This window comes from Bos mutus, chromosome 13, assembly GCF_027580195.1.
Source record: "Bos mutus isolate GX-2022 chromosome 13, NWIPB_WYAK_1.1, whole genome shotgun sequence".
Classification (NCBI taxonomy): Eukaryota; Metazoa; Chordata; class Mammalia; order Artiodactyla; family Bovidae; genus Bos; species Bos mutus.
Genome location: NC_091629.1, coordinates 1404718 through 1424588, shown reverse-complemented (window position 1 = coordinate 1424588; position 19871 = coordinate 1404718). Strand labels below are relative to the sequence as shown.

The window sequence follows — 19871 nt, the reverse complement described above, 5'->3', positions numbered from 1 at the left end:
TGAACAGAGCTGGCCACTCCCAGTGTGGCGCCCCAGGACCTGGCCTTCACAGTGGAGGCAGGGCAGCCCCTTGGGGTGAGGGGGGAAGGGGACACCCGGGGAGGACGGGGGGCACACAGAACCCAAGGGTGGTGGGCTGGACTCCAGGGCAACGCCGAGTGTTGGTGGGTGAGAAAAAGAAAACGCACAGACCTAATAAATATTTGCAGAATGGATTAATTAACGACTGAGGGAAATAGTCAATATTTGAAGCTGTTGTAAATACTGAAGAACGAAGAACAAACAAGAAAAACCTCGTTTGGGTCTGTAGACAATGCTCTTTATAGCAGCATGGGAACATTTCATGCTGTTGGTTGCCCTGTTCATTCATCTCCTGGGGCTCCATTTTTCACCTACTGTGAATGAACATGGCTCTGTGTGTGTGTAGGTGGGCTTGAAAGCAAATAAGACAACAGCTTTGTCCTCAAGGAGCTTAGTGTCTATGATGTGGAAGCAGGCTGCGATGAACGCGTTGGGAGTTAGATAGCGAGCCGGAGGATGACAGGTAACGAGTAAACGTGCCACTGGACGCGGCCCGTCAGTCACCCTCCAGGGGGAAGAGCCTCAGTGTCGGGAGGGCCTGCGAGGCTCTGACCCGGAGGAGCAGGCTGAGCTCCTCCACCCCAGCACCAGGCCGCGGTTCCGCAGTGCGGGTCAGAGCAGGTGTCCTGGGAAATGCAGGCTGAGGAGGGTGCTCGGCTGATGGTTACCCGTGGCCAGATGTGCAGACTGTAACATCGGTGCTAAACCCTTCTCGTGTGCACAGCTGTCTGTCCGTGCCGGTGTCTGGTCGTCTGCATTACATCCTGAGCATGTTAGAGGGGCCGCGGGGACCAGGCAGGTCCTTGCTGGTGCGCTTCATCCCACCCTGCAGCATCCCCCTAAGCCCAGCCCCTAGGCACACAAGCCAGCCTGTGGTCAGCCGCTTTCAGGAGCCACGCCCAGGGGACCCCAGGGAGATCTGTGCTCAGTTCATGTTCCCCCAGCTCTGTTTTCCTCAGGCAAACCTGAAAAAATAGGCCCTGCGCTTTCCCTTCACAGGGTCCCGTCAGCACCCCCCTGCCTGACCCCTGACCTAAGGCGGGGACAGAGCTTTGTCCCCAGTGGCACGTGCTCGATGGAGCAACGTCTTCACGCTGGCAGGATGCCATTGGTGCCTTGTCCTGTTCCCAGCACCCCCAGGACCTGTGTGGGTTTGCAGAACAGGTGCTGCTTTCTCCCTAAGCCACCAGGGCTGGATGCTTCCCAGAAGGAGCCCGAGTATCACTGTGAGCAAAATGAGAACCCAGATCGCAGTATGGACCTGAGGAACTCTTTCCTGATAGGATTAAGTCCTGACGAAGGCACCTGGGGTGGAGGAGCAGGGTAGGTAAGAGAGCCTGGCTCTGAGTCCAGCTGAGGCTCCACACGGTGGCTGAGGGCTTCCAGCAGGCGTGCTCCTAGAATGTTTTCTTGCCCCTCCTCCGTCTCCCATCCCCTAGCCCTGTCATCAGGCCACTGTCTGAAAAGCGGGTTGGATTCACTATGTAAACGTGTATCAAATGCCTGGATTTGAGACATGAGAAAAAGGTAAAATGAGGCTGATAACTTCATTATCTTTCTGTGCAAAATTCCACTGTATGAGGAAAGAACTGCTGTTGCCTGCTTCTCAAATGTACATGACAGAGAAATGAATCATGGAAAAAAGACTCGGTGTAGAGAATCTCTGAACCTCTGGGGACTCAGGCATGGAGTCTGTGCCTGGCTAGTCCCCCCAGACCTGTCAGCAGAGTTTCGTTTCTCTCCATTCTTGTCTTGATTTTCATTAGCCCGCAATTCATTCTAGTAAGTAGTTCCTCTTTGAGATACAAATATATTTAAAATACAGATATTGCAAGTAGAAATATTACGGCACTGCCATTTTTCTTCATTCTTTTCATCAGCAAATATTATTTGAGTTCCTGAATAAACCGAGAGAGAAGTTTGGGGGTCTGTAATGACAGTGACACTCACAGTAGTTGCTGATGATTTGGGGGGCTTATGTCATGCCAGTCACTGTGCTCAGTCACTTCAATCATTGAGTTATTTAATCTGCACAACAACCACATGAGTGAGAAGGTAAGTAACTGTTACTACTCATTCAAGAAGCAAGAATCAGAGAGGTTAAGAAATCTGTCCAGAGTCACACAGCTTACAGATCCTGGAATACAGATCAGTGTAACTTCAGAGCAATAAAGCATCATTTCTTCTGTCACGCCCTGAATGCACACCTGTCGAGTCTAAGGATGGAGAGTGTACCCTGAAGCCCTCCCTCCAGGTGACAGCCTCGCAGTGGAAGGCCCTGCCGTGCGTGGTCCACACGGAAACCTCTTGCTTGTTTTTTGTGCTGAGCTGCACCGCCCAGGAAGGGGCAGTTGGGCAGAGGGTCCTGGGCTGGGACGGGACATGTGGTACCGCACGAGTCCTCAGGGCAGCTGGGTGAGTGTGCCAGCCCCAGGGCCCTCTGTGCTCATCACCTGCCTTTTCTTTTGGGAAACGGGTAAAGGGCCTGCTGCTGACGTGCCCTCTCTCTCCCCGCTGCAGGCATGAATGCTTTACAGTTACAGAACCTGGCCACGCTGGCGGCGGCTGCAGCCGCAGCCCAGACCTCAGCCACCACCACCAATGCAAATCCTCTGTCCACCACGAGCAGCGCCCTGGGAGCTCTCACCAGTCCCGGTAAGGGGTGGTCCTGCCGCTGGGAGACAGGACGCGGGGGCAGGGCCAGGTGCAGGGTGGACATGCCCAGACCCCGCCAGGCACCAGACTTAGTTACCGCTTTACTTTGTCTTTTTAATGTATCTTTATTGAAATAGAGTTGATTTACAACGTTGTGTTCGTTTCTGCTGCACAGCAAACTGACTCAGTTACACATATGTCGACATTCTGTTTTATATTCTTTTCCATTACGGATTATGCCTGGATTTTGAATATGGTTCCCGGTGCTGTACAGGAGGACCGCATTGCTTGTCCATTCTATACAGAACAGTTTGCATCTGCCAATTCCAAACTCAGTTCATTCCCGCCCTGCTCCCCTCCTGGTAGCCACAAGTCTGTTCTCTGTGTCGTGAGTCTGTCTCTGTTTCATGGGTAAGTTCGTTTATGCCCTAATTTAGATTCACACATAAGTGGCAGCATGTGGTCTCTGTCTTTGTCTAAGTATGATAACCTCTGGTTGCGTCTTGTCTGACTTACTACACTTGGTATGATAATCTCTAGTTGATACTGCTGCAGATGGCTTTTTTTTTTTAATGGCTGAGTACTGTTCTATTGTATACATGCACCACGTCTTGTTTATCCATTCAGCCGGCAGTGGGCATTTGGGCTGTTTCTGGGTCTTGGCTACTATGAATAGTGCTGTTATGAACATAGGTGTGCAGTTACCCTTTAAAGAAACAAAAGTTTGAGCATGTGCATTTTTATCTTCCAAGGATAAAATGAGAAGAAAAACTTTGTGAGGGAATTCTCACACATTCCTTTTGTTTGAAAATTGTGCCGTCCCTTCCATCCTGCTGAAGTTGCCCAGTGACGAGGCGCCTCATTCCCTCAGGAATGCTCTTTTCTCCTGGTTTTGTGGTGGTGGTTTGTTTTTAGCAGTGTAAGAATTCCCTGTTAAAACGCAAAACCCCGAATCATCATCTGTGATACTTCACACCAGCTTCATCCTTTACTTGTGGTTTTCAGCGTGGAGGTCCAGAGGGGACCGTCTTTGTTGCTCCTCTGTGGTCCCCTTCTGGGCCATGTCATTTAAAGTGAGGTTTTCTTTCCCCCTCCTTAGAAATTCTGTTGCCTTATTCAAAGGCAGATGCTGTTTTCTTTTTCATATGAGCCAGACCAAATGTGGTTGCTTAGACACCAGGATTTGTTTTTTAAAAAGTGTTTTGCTGGCTTGCCTTCCTCTCTGGGTTTTCTGGGCCTTGATGGATGATCTCACCTTCTGCTCTGGTACGCGGAGGCGCTGGCCTGGACAACATCCAGGCCCCTTTCTAACTAACAACCCCACGGCCCTCTATCGGCCACTCGGAAAAGACGAGCTAACTGGCCCCTACACTTCTCTGTAACAATGCAGGGTTTTCTTCTAGAAGAATAGAGAAGGAACACTACAGTGCCCAGTAGACCAGCCTTCTTCAGGCAACCACCTTCAGGGAGGACAGACGCCCCACAGCCCTTAATTTGTTACTGAACACTGTGTTTCTAACTCATTTCCCTCTGAGTTCAGTGTTGAGGGAGGAACTTAAGAGATGTTGAGGAAAGGCTGGACAGTGTATCCATCACCTCATCTCAGAGCAACAGCATGTGGGACGTTGCCTTCATTCTTGAAATGTCTTCAAAAACATACCATGACAACATGTGGGCCTCGTTCCACACAACAGATAATACTCCTGAAAAATCAGCTTTGTAATTTTTTCAAGAGACTAAGCTATAACTAATGCAAAACATAAACTGGTTATTTAAATACATCCTTTTAAAGAAACATGCGTTTTTGACATAGTGTATTCTCCCTTATGAAAATAATAGTGATTTTTTTTCTTAAAAACACAAGTATTTGACCTCACTAGTGTCCTTGTTTTAGAAATTAGACTGAAGAGTGTTTTGCTAAATAAGAAAAATAAGAATTAACCATCTCGGGCTTCCCCAACAGTCCGGTGGTTAAGACTCTGTGCTTCCACTACGTGGGTGCTGGTGTGACCCCTGGCCAGGGAACTAAGATCTTGCATGCTGTGAGGCCAAAAAAAAAAAAAAAAGAAACATCTCCCTGTGAGGACTGTGAAAAGATTATATTAAAACAGCAGTCTGAATACCTGAAACTAATACAATATTGTAAATCAACTATAAAAATTTTTAGCCCAATAAAAATTTTTTAAAAAAAACACTGTATATGGTTTTATATACATAGACCGTTTGTCAGCATTTTTAACTGATATTTTTAACTATATTTTATTTGGAGTGAAAAAACTAAACACTTCTCAAGATCTGAGGGGTGTTTTATTTGTTTATATAAAAAGGAAAAGGATTAGGTCTTTTTTTTTTTTTTAAGAGAAAACACTATTAACTTTAATTTGGCAGAAATAGATGATTGTAATTTTTCCAATTACGGCTGACTCCCTTTTATTGAGAGTAAAAAGAAGAAACCACATCATTGATAACAAGGTAGGGGAAAAAAGAACACTTTTTCCCCTAAAGACTCTTCCTTACATGGCAAGGAGGCAGTCTGCTATTTGGTTCACCAGGCTTTAAAGAGTTTAACATTGTCACTACATTGAAATTATTCTCCTGTTCCAGAAGCAACCAGTATCATAAATGGACATTTTGGTGAAGGGTATGTGGCCTGTTGTTTGCTTGGGAAGCTTCATTCAACTTTATGAAAATTCATTCTTCCATTGTGACAGCTGGGTTGGGAATGTGCCTTGGTTCCAGGGAATTGGAATTAATATTCCACCATTTTGTTCTCCTTTAGTAGAAGGCTCGTGGGTTTAGGAAGCCAAGTGCAAAAGCGTCTGTCAGCTCCTCAGTGTTGATACTGTAATTGATAGCTAGTGCTCTCAAGTGACTGTGCAGCCTTAGGCGCTGGCCTGGGTGCTGGGGACACAGCCAGGAGCAGGACACACTCCCGCCCCCGGGGGCCTCCTGTCTGTTCCGGGAATCCGAACAGGGAGCAGTCACGGGTGCCGTGTGTATGCCAGGCAAGCGCTGCGATCTTCGCAGGCAGAATAAGATGGAGAGAGGGGGTGGAAGGAGGCTTTCCCCTTCTGAAAGGTGACGTTTGAGCAGAAACCTGAGGAAGGTGATGGAAGCATGGAGATGATCCGGGGCAGGGGTGTCCAGGCAGAGGACCGAGCAGGAATAGGCTGCGAGGAGGAGGAGGACTGGCGTGACGCCATCCTGAGGAAACAGTGAGAGGTGAGGTCCATGTCTGCGGATCCACGTTAATTCCATCCAGTATGGTCAGGAATGCGAGGACGGAGTGACCTTCTTAAAATGCAGAGCACTCGAACAGCCTAGGAAGAGTATGTAAGGAAACTTGAAACATACTTGGCCATTTTCAGCTTTTTTCCTGAGACCTGAATGAAAGGGAAAATGTGTCCTGAGATGTATTTTCTTTCTTCCAACCCCAGCCAGGCATCCTTCCCTTTGCTCTTCACATGGCGTCCGGCCCAACCAGAAATCCTGCCAAGCACTGTGTCAGGGAGATGGGTTTCTCTCTTCTGTGTTGAGCAGAGCTTTGCATAAGAGCCGAAAATGTTTCATTAGAGTCCTGAAATGTGGGCAGCAGAAGCAATTTAAATCTACATTTCAATTATTTATCTTAAGTGTAACTAAGAAAATCTGGTGTTTAAGTGAAAGTAAATTATTTGTCTTATTTCCATCAGGGACTCTTCAAAATCACAGAAAACATGGTTAGTAACAATTCATGACTCTCCACTTCATCAGAACAATTTCCCAGGAAATAAAAGGGATGGAATGCTAGTCCCAAGGCCAGTGTGTTTTTTGTGTTGTTGTTTTTTTTTTTAATAATTAAAAAAAAAAGGTGGGGGGTGCTTCCTGTTGAACCATGCATAACCAGCCAGTCCATTCAAACGGAAAGCAGAGCTTCATCTACCGGCCTGCCCAGGTTTTGGTTCAACTGTTCTTGAGACATCTCTTGTGCTTCAGACAAATCCATCTCGGAAGTACAGGGACAGCTCAGCACCCGCAAACTATTCATTTTTTAACAATTGTTATGTATCATTTCAGTTCTGTACACCCAGGAACAAACTCCCTAAGCATTATTACAAATGATTTTAAACAGTCTATGCTTTAAAACATGAAAGATTAAGCATTATTTTTTTGTAAAAAAAAAAAAAAAAAGATCCCCTTAGGTAATAAATATAGGTTTCTTTGACTCCTGGCCTTGCAATAAACATGAAAATAGTCTCAGTTGCCCTTGGTTGGAATAAGTGTTTCATGCAGTTATCAGATGGTAAGGAGTAAAATTTAAAAATCAGGAAAGAATAAAAACCAGGTAAATGCATTATTATGCCTTTTATGCATTTCTTATGGGTCTTTTGAAGCCTGATTTAATCGTGTTTCTTGTCTTTTATTTTGGTATGATAATTTTCCCTTTTGTTTACTATGGTCTTCTATGTATTTAATTAATTCTTGGGTCATTTCTTCTTACCCCATTTCGAACCTGTTGTTGAGACATGAGTCTCAGTATTGGTAGAAAGGGATAAAGTGTAAGGTGTGTGGCTGGGTCTTAAAGATACTAATGTCTGCCCGGCTTGTGGCTCTGTTGCCTTGGCCTGCGGTTCTGAGAGCGTGGACATACGCGTCAGCATTCCCACTTGCGAGCATCTCTCTGGCGTTTTCTGTCCAAAGCCTAACGTCATGTCTGTGTACATCATCCTGCTGCCCTTCTACTTTCTTTTTTAAAAATATGTTTTAAAATTCTCTAATCTTTCTGTAAGTACATTCAGTCAAGTGCACACTTCAGGCTAACAGATCATTTCTTTCAAGGGTAAAGCACATTTTTAAATACTTGGGCACGTTCTCCCGTTCCCACCGTTGGCTTTCCCCTGAGTTTTTTCTGTGGAGTCTAGGCAGCGTCTTTTCCCACCTTTGAGACATGGCCTCCTCCTCAGAGGCTGCAACAGACACTGCGTCCCAGGGACAGGGGGACACTTCCTCGCGGACTCCTTGAGGGAAATGAATCTCATGTTCCTATGAGATTCAGACCTGCCCTGGCTCCTCACGTAAGAAGGGCTGGCGAGTGGTGTGTCATCCACCAGCGTTACCAGGCTGGCTGAGTGGTGGGGACTCAGAAGTCATCCTCCGAGTCATCCCAGAGCCCTTCAGTGTCATGAGAGGCTTCCCCCTCTCCTTCCCCCAAGGGTCCTCACACGTGTGTCACACGAGAGCTTGCCTCGTTTGGAAGAGGTTGATTTAACCTGAATTCCCGAGCCTTCTGAGAGCTTGGCCAGGCAAGTCCATGAGAAGGGGTTGGACTTGCGCCACCCCTCCGGTCCATTGCATGCAAGGGACAGTCGGTGAAGCCTGGAGGGACAGGAGAGAAGGACAGACAGACAGCAGGCTCTGGGAGAGGGCGTCCTTCAGGCTGCTGTGGTGATGCCACAACCTCGGGAAGACTAAAGCCAGCCACTCTTCCACAAGCCTGTTCTTGCCGCATGGAGACATCCTCTTTCTCTCGCTGACCCATCCTCGGCCCCTGCGGGACCTTCTCAGCCAGCCTGTGGTCCACTGTCCTTAATCGGTCACCGTGTCCAGTCGATTTTCTCTCTCTTTTCCTCCAGCACCTACACACCCCCACTGGGTGAAGTTCCCTTTTCTCTGCGCTGTGTCTTCATGGCGCTGAGCTAACACTTAGAAAGCTGCCCAGCCCAGGGGGTGGCAGTAGATACGGTCCTCCCCTTTGCTGCAGAGCTTGACTTTCTGCAAGTCTGACCCTGGGTGCGCAGACGCTCCCTGTCGTGCGTTCATAGAGCTGTGGCTTCGCTTAGGACTTGCTCTTACTTTGTTTGGGGTGCACGTTCTCAGTATTTGAGATAGGGGCTTTCGTTCCCTGCTTTAGAGGCTCTGGAGACCATGCTGTGTCCATGATTCAGTATAAACGTTGCCTTGCACGGTCCCAGGCATCGTGTGTGGGGCCCTTGTGAGGCGTGTGTGAGCTCAGAGGCATGTCTGCTGCACAACACAAGCACTCGGTGAGACCTTTCCCCCCACCCGACCCCAGACTCTCTCTCCCACTGTCTGACATAACCTTGGTATCACCACTGCCACTGGTAAAAGCGTGTATGGATTGCCTGTGTTTTGTATTAAATGAAAAAGCAACAACACTTTTAGTCACAACTTCTCAGAAGTTTATGACCTAAGGTCTGTGCTTTAAGACTTAAAAGCAGCAAAATATAAATGGTACTTTCGTAGGTGGCTTAGTCCCATAAACTGGATGCAGTGGCCACATGCACAAAACAAGCAGGATGCCCCGACTTGGACTCTTCCGGAGGAAGAGCGGGAATCAGATAAGGTCCGCCGTGTGAGTGACGGGAAAGATCTGTCTTAATGGGTGACTTTAACAGGAGAGTCAGCACTGGAGCCAGAACTTTAAGATGAGTTAAGCTTTCTGAGGTAGAAATGGAAGATTTACCAGATGTGTCAGGTGTGAGAAAATACAGAAAAGGCATTCTGTCAGCAAATGGAAATCCATCTCCCTTTTCACCAGCGTGAGATAGACGGGAAATAGGAACCAGGGAGAGAGGGAGGCCCTGGAAGCCGTGGCTGAGAAGCTGGGACTTCCTCTTGCAGGCGGTAAAGAGCCAGGTGAGGACTCTGAGCGCAGGGGTGTCAGCGAGGCTTGGGTGCTGACTGGATGTGAGGGAGCAGAGGGAAAGAGGTGCGGACGGAAGTGTGCCGAGTATGGGGACCCCAACGCAGCATCCTCATCAGCAGAGAGAGGGCGGTCGGGAGCAGGCGGAGCTTGCGGCGGAAGGTGCTCCGTACTCAGGCACGCTGAGCAATGGCACGCGTGAACTGGTGTGTCGTGTAAATACATCCCGCAGGCAGGGTCCCTGACCCTTGAGCTTGTCCCAGAGCAGCTGCAGAGGTGGGCAGGTGTCAGTGTGGTCTTGAGGGGGACCATCGAGCCAGAAGCACAGCAGAGCAGCAGGCTGGGGGGTGAAGCCCTGACCCTCGCCTGTGTTTGCGGGGCAGAGGGGAGGAGCCATGTGGTGGGAAGGGAGCCCTGAGGAAGCGTGGTTTCAGGGAACCAAGCGTGGGAGTTTCAAGCAGGAAGGAGATCGAGATGAGGGCAGAGAAGAGGTGTTTGAGTTTGGCCACGGTCGGGCAGTTCACCTCCCACCCCGAGTGGTTGGCTCACTGTGATAGTGGAAAGGATGTCACAGTCCTGGAGGCCGTGAGAGGGGGCGTGAGACTGGAGCCAGGAGCTATGTGTTTATAGATGACATCTTCCTGCAGTGTAGTGATTTTTTTTAAGTCTAGAAGGGTCAATAGAAGGAGAAATTTTACGATGGAGAAAGACATATTTCTAGACTTAAGAGGAGGTGGAACAGAGGTTATGAGAAGCCAAAGAGAGGCAAAAACTGATGGACTGAAGGGGGAAGGACTCAAACCCTCCTCTCTGGTGCCTGAAACAGCGGCTTGTGTGAGGCCCCATCCCACCTTCAGAGCTGTCACCTAGCACTGGGTTAGACACTCATATACAGGACAGGGCACAGAGCAGAGAGGATGCTCAGTGAGTGGACTGGGCGCCCTGAAGAGAGGGAACACCTCCACCACTGAGACCCACAGGACTGGGGAGGCTGTGAAGGATTTGAGACAGAAAGGTATTCACAACACACACAAGACAAGAATGTACATGTCTAGGGCTAGAAACCATAAAAAATTCATGCCCGGTGCAGAGGTTTAAAAAAATTGTTAAAAGAATGCGATAGAGGAACTACAGTTTCACTTCCATTTAGAATATGTGGCCATCCTGACCAAGAGCTGGAAGGCTGTGACTTAGAGCAAGTCATTTCATCTTTGTTTAGTTTCTCCACTGTGAAATCGAATTGTCCATTTCTACATTTACTGAATTATCGAGGGAATGTGTATATAATGTATGCTATTGCTTTTTAAGAAGGCATTAAAGTATCATATGGGGAAGATGATTATTTTGGAATGACACTAAATTCTGCTCCTCTGAACAATAAGAAATTGGTTAAACCTGGAATAAGCCCCAGTGATATTTTTTTCTCTGAACATTTGACTTTGGAAAGCAAATACCTCCCCACTGTTCCTAAAAATATTAGACTATAAATGCAGGGAGTAGAGCCTTTCCTTCCTCCTTTCTACTCTGGGACTTCACTGAAGAAGTTGGCTGTGAACTTCAAACTTGATTTGAGGTCACAGAATCAACACACCCTGCTTATCAAAGACAGAATGGCCACCGTGGGAGTAAAGAGAGCATGGTAACTTTGACCGGACCCATTTCCTTATAGCTGTCGTCACTGAGGGTAAAGCCCTTGGTGAGTGGTGGCTTTTTTTCAGGCAGTATACTGAGCATGTGCTCTGTGGTCAGTCATTTCCCAAGGAAACCATGCAAGTAGCTGACGGGTGATTCACAGCATCTCAGACCTTGGACTCTGCCGGGTAGCCTCTCGCCAGCCGTGTGCTCCTATTATCCTCAGGGAAAGCTGCCTCTTTCCAGGACGTCCTAAGACCAGCATCCAGACAGGTCTTCCAGGACCCTCCCAGGGACTTGCTTTCTACAGAAATCTGTGTTCATCATGTTTCCTCTCTAGAGCCTGATCAAACAGTAATCTGACCCATTTCATAAGTACCTGGAATCTTTAAGATCATTCATTCATGAAGGTGCCTCCCTCTGTGATCCACACGGGGAAACGGAAGCCTGCAAGGTCAAGTGACCTGCGGAGGAAACACAGGCTGTTAACCGCAGCTGAGGGGTCACCGCTCCTGCCGCCCCAGGAAACGTTCAAAAGCAGGAGCTCCTGGGCACCTAGAATTATATTTCAGGTTGAAATCACCATGAATTTTTTTCAAGCTGTGTCCATGACCATCTGTTGAAAAAAAAAAAAAAAAATACCTGAGGCCAGCTACAGGAAGGGTATGGTTTTAGTTTGGTGATTCATAAGCAAAATATCACTAGATGAGAAAGCAGGTCCAATTTGTCCTTTCCTTTGCTCTATTCTTGTTTGATCCAGGTAGACTGGAGTTTATATAAAACTGTTTAAGTTTATGGCCCCAAATGACACCGTCACTCTCGTGTCCCTCTTTACGGACGGGGGAGGAACCTGGAGACGAGGTGAGGTGAGGAGGTGCGCAGCTGGCTGGCAACCCTGGAATACATGCTTTCTTAGTAGCGCCCCCCAGTGACAGCCCCAGGGAGCACTGGAGATGAAACTAAAGCAAGGAAAACGGTGGGACCTTTGTGGGCACAGAGGGGATGATACTGCCCACGTCCATTCCCATACCACTCTCTGGTCTTTGGAGACGTCCCCTGTCATAGAGTAATGCCTCAAAAGGGGCTCAGAGTCCCTGCAAGGGACTTCTTCTAGCCAGCCCTGCAGACGTGGAGGCTTCCTCTGGCCCATCTGCAGAACTTGTCTGTCCCAGCGTGGCACAAGCCAGGTTGCTGACTGAGCTCCCTGTGAGTTGGAAGCGGGTTAGTGAAGGAAGAAGATGATGCGGGTGTTTGTGGGATAATGGGCATGCACATTACAGATGGCTGGGCACTGAGATCAGAACACCGCAGCAGCTTTCAATGTCCTTTTCAAACAGCCTCCTCCCACCCTGTCATCTCTCCTCTCCCCATCCCTCCCCCTGAAAAATCCTTTTAGGGAAGAAATGGAAGTAAGAGGTGTGGTTATTGTGGAGTAACTAGGCCCCGCGGGAGAGGAGGTGCTGGGCTCCCCCTCGGGTTGTGGTGAGCTAACGACAGAGGCGCCCTTGTCGCCGCTTCACCACTCTGCCCCCTTGGGAGCATCAGCGCTGTGTGACGCAGAGCAGTGCCTGCAGGCTCCACTGTCCTGAGTGAGTCTGGTCAGTGCCCCCTTGGGAGCATCAGCGCTGTGTGACGCAGAGCAGTGCCTGCAGACTCCGCTGTCCTGAGTGCGTCTGGTCAGTGCAGGCAGTGTTCTCTTCTGTTTGCAGTTGTTGTGTTTCCTAAACCACAAAGCTACTGTGCTTTCAGTGTCTTGCACATACGCTGAAGGCAGATTCTTGGTGTCTTCTGTTGATGTCGTTTCATTGTAGCTTTTTGAAACTCCTGTGGTCCACCGTGGAACTCTGCCCAGTGTTATGTGGCAGCCTGGATGCGCAGGGGTTTGTAGAGAGAATGGATACATGTATATGTGTATGTACACTTGAGTCCCTTCTCTCTTCACAGCATTGTTTGCTAATTGGCTATACCCCAATACAAAATTGAAAGTTAAAAAAATCTTGCAGTCCAGGAAAAGTGGGGAGAGGGTTCACAGGTGGAGATGGAGGCACTGGGTTCCTAGGAAGCATGATCATCTCTGGGACCAAGTACTGGAGACAGGACTTGCCAGGGCGCCCATAAAACGACGGAGAGAAGGTTCCGCTTCATTTAGGAAGGATGGTGCAGACGTGGTCAGTGTCAGAGGCTGGTGCCCCAAATGGCCACTTTCCTACTTCTCTGGCTGGATATGGAATCTGTGAAAGGGGGAAGAGCCGCATTCTGTCCATTGAGCAGTCGGCCTCCCGCCAGATTGCTTGTCACCCCGCCTCGTGCAGAGAATAAGAAGGAAGCCGCACCTCCTCTGTGTCCCTGCTCACAGTCCAGGGAAAGGGGGGACGAGGCCGTCAGGGCTGGCTCAGACCTTTCCAGGGGCCGCGCCAGCGTGTAGCCTCAGAAACCTCAGGGGACTCTGGTTCCTTCCGCAGAAACTGCATCAGGGGCCCTCTCTGCTCCTGACCTGACCCCGGTTCCCCTCCCTCTCCAGCACCCTCACCCCTCCCAGCTTGTCTTCAGAAGGCCCAGAACCGAGTTGCCATGTGGGGTCACATACACATGGCTCTGATGGGTCACGTGGCTGTTCCGCCTGCTGGCTGGCCATGCTCAACACCTCTTTGGCCTGCTTGGTGGTTGAGAGCCGGCGGTACTGCAGGCATGAAACATGGCGTGTGACCAGGTCGGTCCATCACTGCGTGGAAAGTGAGGCAGCTCTGCCCCCCATTCCCCCCTGCACCCCACACTCCTCTGGCTTTGAGGTACAGCCTATCCCCTGCATGGAGCATCCTTTGACTAAAAGAGATGCCGTGGGCAAAGATGAACCAACATTTACCACCTTCTCTTGAAACGCTCCTGTGCCACCTTGTAAACAGTTTAATTGAGAAAGCAGAGGATACGGTTCTTAGTGGAGACAGAAGGGAATTTTAATTTTAGGTGGGCAGAACGCAGGCAGCCTCCTGCCAGGCTGCCAGCACAGAAATAAGGAAAACAGGCATGTCAATGGCATTTAGTACATCTCTTTGTTTTGTGTAGAGGGGCTTCTCTGTTGTGTTTCTCCTGAATATTTGAAGTACTCGATTGAGACTGGTTGTGTGACAAATTTAAGTTTTCCTTTTGCTTTAAAGAGATTATTTTCTAGAACCCAGAAGGTTCTTAAAGGCAGCCAGATACACAACTGAGATATCTTTTCCAATTTAGACTTAAACTGGGGTAAATTTTCGGAGTATTGTCCAAAGCACTGGCGCACACGGAGTCTTCTCACGTTAAGGCAAGTTGTTCAGCTCCGTTAATCTCATGTCTGGTTCCTCGCCCCATCTGTCTACTTGGACTACCCAAGAGCAGCACAACAAGGGGGCACAAGACCACAGTGCACTACAGCCAGTCTTCTGGGGTTTTAAATAAATAGAAAAGCAAAATAGAGACCTCCAACTTGCATATGTTTTTTTAATTTTTGTTTTATATTGGCATATAGCTGATTTACAGTGTTGTGTTAGTTTCAGATATACAGCAGAGTGATTCAGTTATACACACGTCCATTCTTTTTCAGATTCTTTTCTCATATAGGTTATTAGAGAGTATTGAGTAGAGTTCCCTGTGCTCTACAGTAGGTCCTTCAGTTCAGTTCAGTTCAGTCGCTCAGTTGTGTCCGACTCTTTGCGACGCCATGAATTGCAGCACGCCAGGCCTCCCCGTCCATCACCAACTCCCGGAGTTCACTCAGACTCACGTCCATGGAGTCAGTGATGCCATCCAGCCATCTCATCCTCTGTCGTCCCCTTCTCCTCCTGCCCCCAATCCCTCCCAGCAGCAGAGTCTTTTCCAATGAGTCAACTCTTCGCATGAGCTGGCCAAAGTACTGGAGTTTCAGCTTTAACATCATTCCTTCCAAAGAACACCCAGGACTGATCTCCTTTAGAATGGACTGGTTGGATCTCCTTGCAGTCCAAGGGACTCTCAAGAGTCTTCTCCAACACCACAGTTCAAGAGCATCAATTCTTCGGCGCTCAGCTTTCTTCACAGTCCAACTCTCATATCCATACATGACCACTGGAAAAACCATAGCCTTGACTAGATGGACCTTTGTTGGCAAAATAATGTCTCTGCTGTCTAGAATATGCTACCTAGGTTGGTCATAACTTTCCTTCCAAGGAGTAAGCATCTTTTAACTTCATGGCTGCAATCACCATCTGCAGTGATTTTGGAGCCCCAAAAATTAAAGTCTGACACTGTTTCCACTGTTGCCCCATCTATTTCCCATGAAGTGATGGGACCAGATGCCATAATCTTCGTTTTCTGAATGTTGAGCTTTAAGCCAACTTTTTCACTCTCCTCTTTCACTTTGATCAAGAGGCTTTTTAGTTCCTCTTCACTTTCTGCCATAAGGGTGGTGTCATCTGCATATCTGAGGTTATTGATATTTCTCCCAGCAATCTTGATTCCAGCTTGTGCTTCTTCCAGCCCAGTGTTTCTCATGATGTACTCTGCATAGAAGTTAAATAAGCAGGGTGACAATATACAGCCTTGACGTACTCCTTTTCCTATTTGGAACCAGTCTGTTGCTCCATGTCCAGTTCTAACTGTTGCTTCCTGACCTGCATATAGGTTTCTCAAGAGGCATGTCAGATGGTATTCCCATCTCTTTCAGAATTCTCCTACTGAGTATCTGTTTTACATATATCAGTGTGTGTATGTTAACCCCCAAATCCTAATTTATCCCTGCACCACTTTCCCCCTTTGGTAACCTAAACTTGTTTTCTATGTCTGTGGCTCTATTTTTTAATAAATAAATTCATTTGTGTGGTTTTTTTTAGATCCCACATATAGGTGATATGTATTTGCCTTCCTCTGCCTGACTTAGTTCACTTAATATGACAGTCTGTATTCATGTTGCTGCAGATGGTACTGTTTCATTCTTTTTATGGCTGAACAGTACTCCATTTTATATATATATTTGTATGTATATGCATGTACACACACACACAGCATGTCTCCTCTCTCCATTCATCTGTCAGTGGGCACTGGGTTGTTTCCGTATCTTCACTGTTATAAATAATTGCTGTAAAGCTCTCAGTCTTAACTGCACCCCACTTGCTTCCAGTTTTCTGGTTTTTTTAAAGCGGGCAATGAAATGGTGATGGTGTGTAATTTATAGCTGTAGCCTCATTTTTTTTTGTCATTTTTCACCCTTTCATATTGTGCAGACATGTTAAATACACTTCCTTTCTATTGCACACCAGTAATTCCAGTATCTGAAGTTTTGGTCGATCTAAATATAGTGTCTAACTCTGTCTCTGCTGATTCTTACTCTTGGTACTTGGTTTGCTTGTAGTTTTTTTTTTTTTTTTAATTGTGAGCTTAACTGTCTTGGAGCCTTATTTCTGAGAGTTCTTTGTTGAAAATGGGCCCTTTCAAGGTTGACTTACAGTTGATTCTACAAGGTGCTAGAAGAGAGTACAAGCTAGGGACCACTTTAAATTGATGGTTGGATGGGTTTTGACCAGTCAGATAAAAGAAAGTTGTTTTGCAGACTTATGTGAGGGCTAGTTTATTATATACTATCAGAGGGAATCCCCTCCCCCTGCTCAGCACTGTTTTGATACAGGCAGTTGTCCTTACAGTTTCTGAAGCAGGAAGTGTGTCTTGTTCATGCTTACACTGCTTGTGTAGCCTTCAAGGGTTCCAGACTTTCTGCGGGGGGGGTCTCTTCTTAAGCACTTCACCTCAGGTGGACCCTAGACTTCTCATATCTGTCATGCACTGGAAGGCTTTGGGAACTGGAGCTTAAGTTGTCTAGCTCACCAAATACCCTTAAGGCAAACGCTACCTTCAGTGTGCTGCTTATCTTCCTGGTTCCCACTTTCATTTATATCATTGATTCTGAGTATCTCTTACCAAATGGTCAGTTATTGATGCAACTTAAAGCATCCTTTAAAATACCTTATTGAGCACTTTAGTGTTTTTTTTTTCTAATTTTATTTTATTTTTAAACTTTACATAATTGTATTAGTTTTGCCAAATATCAAAATGAATCCACCACAGGTATACATGTGTTCCCCATCCCGAACCCTCCTCCCTCCTCCCTCCCCATACCATCCCTCTGGGCCGTCCCAGTGCACCAGCCCCAAGCATCCAGCATCGTGCATCGAACCTGGACTGGCAACTCGTTTCCTACATGATATTTTACATGTTTCATTGCCATTCTACCAAATCTTCCCACCCTCTCCCTCTCCCAAAGAGTCCATAAGACTGTTCTATACATCAGTGTCTCTTTTGCTGTCTCGTACTTTAGTTTCAGTGGGAGAGTCTCTCTAGTACCTAGACCACCTAACCACTAGAAACAGAAGCCCCCCGCATTTCCCATGGAGAAATGCATTTTAGTCTGATATCAGCCTACATGTGACAGCTCTTACCAAACTAATGTGCCATCGAGTAAGGGAGAAAAACTATCCCTGGGGCATGTTCTGATTCTCAGCCAGTAGTAAAGGCCTGGGGGAAAGAAAATGAAAAGGTAAAGCCCTGAAGAGCTTTCACATGATTTCAGGTGACACCAGAGAAGAGCTTCCAGAATGGTCTTCAGTATGAGGACATCTGAGGACTTTTTCCCAGGAAAACATTCATAACTAATGAAAATTATTTAAAAATGAATAGGGAGGACAGCCACTTTGGAGAATATTTTAGCATTTCCTCAAAATGGAAAACAGAGCTTTATCATATGACCAGCAGTCCCCCTCCTAGCTACGTATTCAAGAGAACCGAAGACATATGTCTGCCCAGAAGCTTGAGTACAGATGGTCACAGCAGCATTACTCATAACAGCCCCAGAGTGGAAACAATCAACATGTCCATGGCTGATGAATGGACAAAGTGGAGTGTTTCCATACAGTGGACTATTATTCAGTAATAAAAAGGGATAGAGTACTGACGCATGCTGCCACATGGATGAACCTTGAAAACATTTTGCTCAGTGAAAGAAGCCAGTCACAAAAGATGACATATTTTATGATTCCATTTATATGAAATACCCAGACTAAGCAAATCCACAGAGATAGAAAGTAGATCAGTTTGCCAGTGTCCAAGGAGAGGGGAGAGAATGTAGAATGAGTGTTAATGAGTATGGGTTTCTCAAAATTAGACTATGGTGCTGGTTGTATAACTCTATGAACATATTGATCAGGGAATTGCATACTTTCAGGGAGTAACTTTTATAACATGAATTATATCCCAATGAAGCTGTTAGTTAAAGGTGGGGAATTGTTTTATCTCCCCTTCTATAAGCACCACTACTTGGATCTTGAAGTCTTCTGTCAAACCCAGGAATGTGTATGACTTTTTTTTTTTTTTTTAACTTCATTGAGAAAATGCCATCTCTGAAGCATAAAGAATAAGAAAGCCAAGAATTGCCATTTCACTCCCCCTCCCCCACTTTGTGCTGGTCATTTGTTCAGAGGTTCCTAAAGTGGGGCTGATGAAGGACTCAGGAGGAAAGGCCCTCTTCTCATGGCTTGGCCCCCACTAGCCAGCAGAGCGCATGTTCGCTGGCTGGCACAGCAGAGCCATGATGATTTTTTTCACTAAATGTCACGGTCACAATTGCTACAAGCCCAGGCCATGTCTCTCACACTAAAGCCTAAGCGAGGTTCCCGGTCGTCCCGTGACTAAAGGCCCCCAGCTGTGTCCGCTAGGACGGGACAGACTGCGTCCTGGGCCAGCGGGCTCTCACTCACGGTGCCTTTCTCTCCCCACTCCCTTGTCTGCCTTTTGTCTTACAGTGGCTGCTTCAACCCCCAACTCCACTGCTGGTGCAGCCATGAATTCTCTGACCTCTCTCGGGACTCTGCAAGGACTGGCAGGAGCCACTGTCGGACTGAATAACATTAATGCACTAGCAGGTACCATCAACAGTGAGTATTTGCTGCTCTGGTGGACAGCCTTCCCCCAAATTCTCCACAGACAGTGCTCAGCCAGAGACAGCCTGCGAAGGCTGCATCACAGGGAGAACTAAAGCTTGGGAGGAGGGGCAGGAGCACACGCCTAGACGGGCGTGCTGCCTGTGTGCACTCTGTGTCTCCACAGACAGCCCCCTCGCCACCCTGAGTCTTCAGGGTGCAGGTTGTGTACTTGGTCACAGGTGTCTGTGGTTGACCAGTAGCCGCAGGTTTCCGGGACTCTGGGTGGGTTCTGGTTTGGTGCCCTTCTGAGAGGCTGTGAATAAGTTATAAAAGAGAAATAGATGAGTTGGAGGTCAGGACCACAGGGCCAGCTCCCAGTCTGCTCTCAGTCTCCCAGGAATCTGAGCCAGTCACTGCCCCCTTTCTGGACTTCAGGGTCCCATCTGAAAATGGGACGTTCTGGATCAGGTGATCTTAAAGGTCTAAAGTCCCTCCAGGTCTAAAATCCAGAGGTTTATGTCAGTCATAGAGGAGGAGAGAAGAGACCTTGGGAAGCAGGAAATAAGGCTGAGTGGAGAGGAGTCACCCCTGGAGCCAACGTCTAGGGTCTTTCTTAAGCCTCCGGCGGCCGGGGTCACCCTACAGCAGTGCGTCTCCTGAAGGGCCCCATTCCCCTACGGCAGGTGGAAGCAGAGTGAGGCAAATTGTTTACAGAATTCCTCAGCTCTGAAATACACAGACTGACCAAAGAACTCCAAGTTCTGTCTACACAGCCTGCCCACTTCCGGTGCTTTACATCTGTGGGGAGAATGGCTCCTGACCAGAGGATGAGTCACAGCTGAGGCTCGAGCTCAGCCTCGGCTCCTCCACTAGAGGGAATGGTCCTCAGTCCACAGAGGGGACCCCGGGTCTGCCTTTCTTGCAGCTCGGTCCCCACACCC

General features: G+C 47.7%; 1 protein-coding gene across 7 annotated transcripts in view; it reads left to right on the top strand.

The window, feature by feature from the left end:
- CELF2 (CUGBP Elav-like family member 2) overlaps window positions 1-19871 on the top strand; it is a 559335-nt gene that overhangs the window by 519871 nt on the left and 19593 nt on the right. For 5 of the 7 annotated variants that reach the window (XM_070380896.1, XM_070380900.1, XM_070380897.1 and 2 more), the window contains 2 exons: window positions 2602-2736; window positions 18811-18942. In XM_070380896.1, coding sequence (XP_070236997.1) covers window positions 2602-2736; window positions 18811-18942 — 267 coding nt within the window. The remainder of the gene's footprint in view (window positions 1-2601; window positions 2737-18810; window positions 18943-19871) is intronic. The other 2 variants (XM_070380898.1, XM_070380901.1) reach the window with 1 other exon arrangement.